Raw genomic sequence first — 6,078 nt, 5'->3', positions numbered from 1 at the left:
AAACATGTCAGTCAGATGTTGGCATTAAAGTGAAGGGATGAGTAATCTGATTGCAAAAGCAGGATTTCTGAAATACTCTCATATGTATGTGCTTAATATTAACCTTTAAGTGGTCCTTTCCCTAAATTCAGCTTTTACTCTGAACCTCAAATTAAAACTTCCTCCCCGCTTCAAGATATTTCTGCAGCGCCCAAATCCGCCTCACCTCCCCCTCCACTTGGATGGGCTTTGATTTATAATTCTAAAGTAAACCAGCTGGGGCATGTTTGCATAGACACGCGCGCACACGCACGCACAGCTTGTGTGCGCACTGATGCGTGAATATACACCAACAGCAGCGCCTCGCCTCTGCAGACAACTTCTAATACACTGTTATCTTTGTGTTTTTTCCACCTCGCGACTTATCGAGTGCAGCCTGCAGGCATATGACCAAAGGAGAGGGGAGCAGAGATGATTGATAATTAAGTGAAGTACCTGTATCGGTGACGTGGGTGGGGAAGACAGAGCGAGAGAGAGAGAGAGGGAGAGAGAGAGGGAGAGAGAGCGATGGAAGGAGGCGGGCCGGAGAGGAGAGAGAGGTCTTGCCTCTTGTCTTGCCGAGGCTCTTTGATTCAGTGGCAGTGGCTGAGACAACCCTGTTACCGGCCACTGTTAACCTGGTAAGTCCTCATGTTCTTCTTCTCTCTCTTTAAATCAGACCATTTGCCATTTATCTCTCTTTAGAAACGAGCAGAAGTTACTTTACAGGTCAGGAAGTCGGAAGAAATAAAGTTTGCGCATAAAATGGAAACAGATGAGGCGACGCAACGCAACGCAGCGGCATATTTGGGATCTCCGTGCAAGTCAAGATTAAGAATTGGTTCTTTTTTTAAACCAAAGTAGCCGATATTGGTGTTTTGAATTATATGAATATAGAAACGGGTCGGTGTTTTTTTACTTTCCGGGTGCTGAAGCGCTCCAGCAAACCAAAGGGAAACTTGGGCGCTGTCCACGGTGCTGAAAGTGTTCGCGTGTTTAAAGACGGTCCGGTTGTCGCAGCTTTATCTCTGTCTGTATTGACAAAGTTTCTCATGGATAACCCCTCTCTTCTCCACAGTGTAACTAAGAGCCCCGATCATACTCGAGACCAACAGCTCGTGGCAAAGCAAAGACAGATTCCCCTGAAGGACTCTGTGTATTTATCGGGTATCTGTGTCCAGATAGAAATCCAGACCTTTGGTCAGACCCAACTTTAGAAGAAAAACACGCTCTTTATTGGATGACCACGACGTGTGAAGATGCATTGCGTGTCCGATGAGTGCACAATCTGCCAGTTAAAGTCCGTGATCAAGAGCTCGGCGCAGACAGGAGTACCCGCGGTGAAGAAACCCGCAAGAAGCTCCACCCGGTAAGAAGTGGAAGAGTGATATTCAGTGAAGAAAGAGAAGAGAGTGGGGGCCAGCAAACAAACACCAGCGCGTCATCAAATGATGGGGATAAAGCACCTTCTGCTTCTTTTGGTTTACTTAGACCCTCTGAATGTCCTGTGCGCCGCCACCGCCAACAAAAAGAACAAAACCCCGCTGAGGAGGATCCCAAAGGTGAAGGAGGTCAACGGCAGCACCACCGCGGTCCCCGGAGCGGCCGCCGTCCCGGGGAAGATCACCCAGGTCCAGGCTCCGCCGCTCGTCGCGTTCCAGCACGACACCTGTAAGGGCTACTACGACGTGAGCGGTCAGTTCGACAACGCGTTCGCCTGCAACAACACCGATCACCGCTTCTGCTGCGGCAGCTGCTTTCTGCGCTTCTGCTGCGCGGACCGGGGTAAGCGGCTGGAGCAGAACAGCTGCAACAACTACATCACCCCGGACTGGATCAAAACCCAGCCCCCGTCACCGGCGCCAACAGGTGACACGTACGACCCCGCGCTGGACCAGACCAACACCACAGTGTACATCACCTGCGGGGTCATTGCGCTCATCATTGCCATTGGGATTTCTGCGAAAGTTGCCTACGATAAAGCCACGAAGCCCCCTCAGGAAATGAACGTGCACAGGTGAGATCTTTTTTTCTTTTTTTAATGTTGTCACAATCCAATCTGGGAAATTATGAATTTTAAAAGACGTCCTTCATGTAATTTCAGTTTTACACTTGTGTTCCTGTCTGGACTCTTTCAGTGCCGTTTACTCATATAAATCTGAACCTGTTTTCATGTGTCACAGTAATTAAGACGAATTCTTAAAACTACAGTTTATCAAGTGATCAGATGGGGAAGCCTCTTTTGCAGATTGACACAGACTTCAGCTCACAATCAGTTTTTGTTGCTGTCAATTCCTTCCAATAGATTTAAAACCCAATCTATATAGTTGCTCTCATGGGGAATCAACTAATCTATAGTAACGCACATAACTTGCACCTTCAGTATCATGGGTCCAGTCTACCCCATGACCTTTTAACATGTACCATTACTCTTTTTCCCAGAGATTTGCTTTAAAAAAATCATAGATACCTTTACAGGGAACACATCCCATTCTCTGGCAATCCTTGAAGGCGGGTGGTGGTATTTTATGTCCGTCAAACCTCCAGGGAATAAAGCAAATGCCACTGAAAACCATTATAAGTGATCACGTTCATCGTGATGGGAGTGGTCTCTTCTGCAATGACATTTTTTTTTAAGTCCTCAAGGCACCAGTAGTGGTCACTGAATTGCTCAGTGAATATTAAAGCCACATAAAAACACATCCTGTAGCCATTTCAGTCACAAGCTGAACAAATTGCTGTATGGTGTGTGGAACAGACACACACACACATCATCATCATCATCATCATCATCAGAAAGTCAATTATAAGATATTTTCCATGCAAATGACTTCTGTTTCCATCCTTATGTCCTGAATCAGACCTCTTCGTCTATTTTTTCAGCTTCAAGGCATTTTTTGTTGCCTAAAAATAATTCCACTGACCAAATTATGGGCACCGTTGTGCATTTGAGAGTCTGCTGTGCTGTTGTATAGAAAGCTTTTATCTGGGTGTAAAATCTTGCAGTTTCTTATAATTTGAAAAATGTATGACTGTCAATTTGAAAGCTTGGAGTATTGCAGTTAGACTCTAAATAAATTACAAAGAATAACTGATCTTTCAGGACTGTATTGTCTGCAGCCCAGAAATAGCCAGACTGTGGTTCATTTCAGCAGGATATATCATTTCCAATTCATTTATTTTCTATGCAGTGCAGTCTGGAGGCTTTGCATTGCAATCTAAGTGATAAAACGTGCAGGACCCTACTCCCTATTTGAATAAAACTGACAACTTTGGTACTTTATGCAAATCAAAGGCCAGATGCAAGATCATTGGGAGCTTATTTCTCACTTTAAGTGTTGTCACTGTCTGTCTATCCATCCATAGAACCCTAAAGCGACTGAAAACTTTGTTATCTTTCTGATCTTTAATAACAAAGGGATTACAGATAAAGTAAATCTAAATTTTAATCATCCTCTTTGGCATGATAGCTCAAAATGCCACACTAGTTGTTCATGTTTGCTACCAAATGTGTGGTTTCATGGCTCTTTCACTGTCTGTAGCTTTAAATGGAAGCGAGCCACTGTGGCCACCCCATCTTTCTGGAAGAGGTCTGTGAAATGGCAGCACACAGATCGCATGTCACCTGACACAGACTGAATGATACTTCGAATGGAAAAAATTATGCTTATTCTGCCTTTTTGAACTATTATTTTACAATGAACTATAATGTGATAATAATAATAATGATGATGATAGAAAACATTTTAGAAGCAACTTTATGCCAAATGGTAGCACAAAAGTCATCATGGAAAAACACCAAACGATCTAATAGTTATGTCCTTGTTATTTGGCTTCACAGTTTTGACATGCATTGTGCTGACATTAAAGATAAAAGAAATAAACTCATTCAGTTCCTCAGATACCAGCAAAAGACCACGTGGCCTACTTTGCTCATGGCTGAAACATTTTAGGTATCAGAGGATCTGATGGTGGACTGTTCTGAAGATTTAGCAGAGTAATGTTACAGAAGTCTTTATAGGTTGCTTTCGTCCACAGGAATGACTTTTATGGTATCGTAGTATATCAGCTCATGCTGTTATAGAGTAAATTTCTATAGTAGGGGTTCTTTTATTGTTCGTGTGGTGTGTGGTTAGAATTTCTTGTGTTTTGAATGTTGGTTTCCACCTTGAGATAAAAAAATCTTTTTAGATTCTCCGTCAGCATTCCTGCAGAAAAGGTAAACTGGAAAACCACTGTCTGTTTTACTGTTTGATAGACTATCCATTTTGCTGATTGCTTCCATGTCTGATGGATATTCCGTCGTCACTGAAGCAGGTATTAAAAGGATAATTAAGGATAGTGTTTAATTAGGCGTAGGTTTGACTAAAATTGCATTTTCCACCCACAATTAAAGAAAAATTATAGTCAGTTAGTCGCTGCTGTTGTTCAATAGTCTCTGGAGTCACCTCCTATTATCCATAGTTGACTCTGGACAGAGCAGTAGAGGATGTCTTGTTTCTCTCCAGAGCCCAGAAGTTGACTTAATGATAATTGCGCATTGTTATGCTCGGGTCATGAAGCTTTGTTGCCTGCTGATTTGAAAATGTCGAGGGAGATTACTCGGCTGTCTTTCTTAGAGAAACACAGTAACAAGTTCTTGATAGAAAATGTCCAAATTCAAGCTCTGACAAACAACACAAAGAAACCTTTTCAGGAAATCAATTATAGATTCAATTTAAGCTAGAGTGTTGGCTTTCTCCTTTCAAAAGCTGGCACAGCAAGCTTTTAATATCCATATGGACTTTATAATACAGTGTTGTGTTTGTAATGGACACAAAAATATCAACAAATATCACGATGGAGATTTTTTTTAGTCTGTACTCTGAAAAGTGAAGCAACATTTAGATTTATGCCTTCGTACTGCTTTTCCATCCTAGCCATGGGGTGTACTTTCAAGTGGATCTGCTTAATGTCACCACTTCAATATGAGGGTTGGTGTCGAGAGTTTAGAGAGAGGACAATTAAACGAGGAGGCACGGCCTGCTGGGTGCTCAGTAGCATTTTCCCTCTTTTTATGATTTATTTATTTTCACCAACCATTTGGCACATAGAGCTGTTGTAATGATGTCTGCTGGAATAGACCTCAGACGCTGGCAGCAGACATTCATGCTGACAGCCGTGACCACAAAGAAGTGGTGGAACATGGGATTAGCTTTATATTTGGCAAGGGCCTGCTCCTGAAAAGTGTGAGCGTCTCTTAATTTCCGGTGCTTCTCCAAAGTGATTTAGACTCCTACCTCTGTGACTGAGGGAGGAATGTGAGCAGACTATTGAGCTGTTGGCAGACCTTTGCTGTTTGGTCTGTGACCTTCACCGAAACACAAGAAATGTGAGTGAGAGCTAAAGTTTTATTGATCGCTTTTCTCAGAAAAAAAAAAACATGTAATTTATGCTAGTTACTACGGAGCCCCGCAGGGGACATGGGAGAAAAAAAAATTAAGACGGACTTTTGCGAGATCTCGCAAAACAAACTCTCGCAAAAGTTTTAGCCGCATTCTTCGGAGGCCACCAGCTTGAAGCCGACCGGGAGGTCGAGGCACGATGTGCCGGGAAAGCGGTGTTCCTCCCGGCTGTAGTAGGTCTCGACCTCCCGTTAGCTTCGAGCTAGTGGGTGTCAGATCTCCGAAAACGTCGGAGCTCTTTTGCAAATATGTGATATCTTGTAAACCGAGCAGGTATCTGACGTTTACACAACTACATTCACGCCTCAAAATATCTTAAAAGTGTATTTTGTGACCCAGAAAGAGTAATATTACAACTAAGTAGCTGCCGCCATTGTTGGAATTCAACTTTTGCGAGATCCCGAGTTTGTTTTGCGAGATCTCGCAAAAGTCCGTCTTAAAAAATTTTTTCTCCCATGTCCCCTGCGGGGCTCCGTAAGTTACACAATTTGGTGCATTTGGTGCAGGGCGGTTGGTTTGACTTACCTCTTCACATCCACCAGGACACGGGAGACCACATCTAGGGTTAGGGAGCGGCGTCTGGTTAATGTTCAAACTCTTTATATGAAAGTTTTAT

At 43.2% G+C, this 6,078-nt stretch overlaps 1 protein-coding gene across 3 annotated transcripts in view; it reads left to right on the top strand.

The window, feature by feature from the left end:
- The first annotated feature begins 309 nt into the window (after window positions 1–309).
- shisa6a (shisa family member 6a) overlaps window positions 310–6,078 on the top strand; it is a 121,478-nt gene continuing 115,709 nt past the window's right edge. For all 3 annotated transcript variants that reach the window (XM_085158178.1, XM_085158177.1, XM_085158176.1), the window contains exons 1-2: window positions 310–659; window positions 1,097–2,035. In XM_085158178.1, the coding sequence (XP_085014304.1) occupies window positions 1,467–2,035 (569 nt within the window). In that variant the 5' untranslated portion in view covers window positions 310–659; window positions 1,097–1,466. The remainder of the gene's footprint in view (window positions 660–1,096; window positions 2,036–6,078) is intronic.

This window comes from Neolamprologus multifasciatus, chromosome 4, assembly GCF_963576455.1.
Source record: "Neolamprologus multifasciatus chromosome 4, fNeoMul1.2, whole genome shotgun sequence".
Classification (NCBI taxonomy): Eukaryota; Metazoa; Chordata; class Actinopteri; order Cichliformes; family Cichlidae; genus Neolamprologus; species Neolamprologus multifasciatus.
Note: the sequence above shows the minus strand (reverse complement) of the source record. Positions and strands in the feature narration are given on the sequence as shown.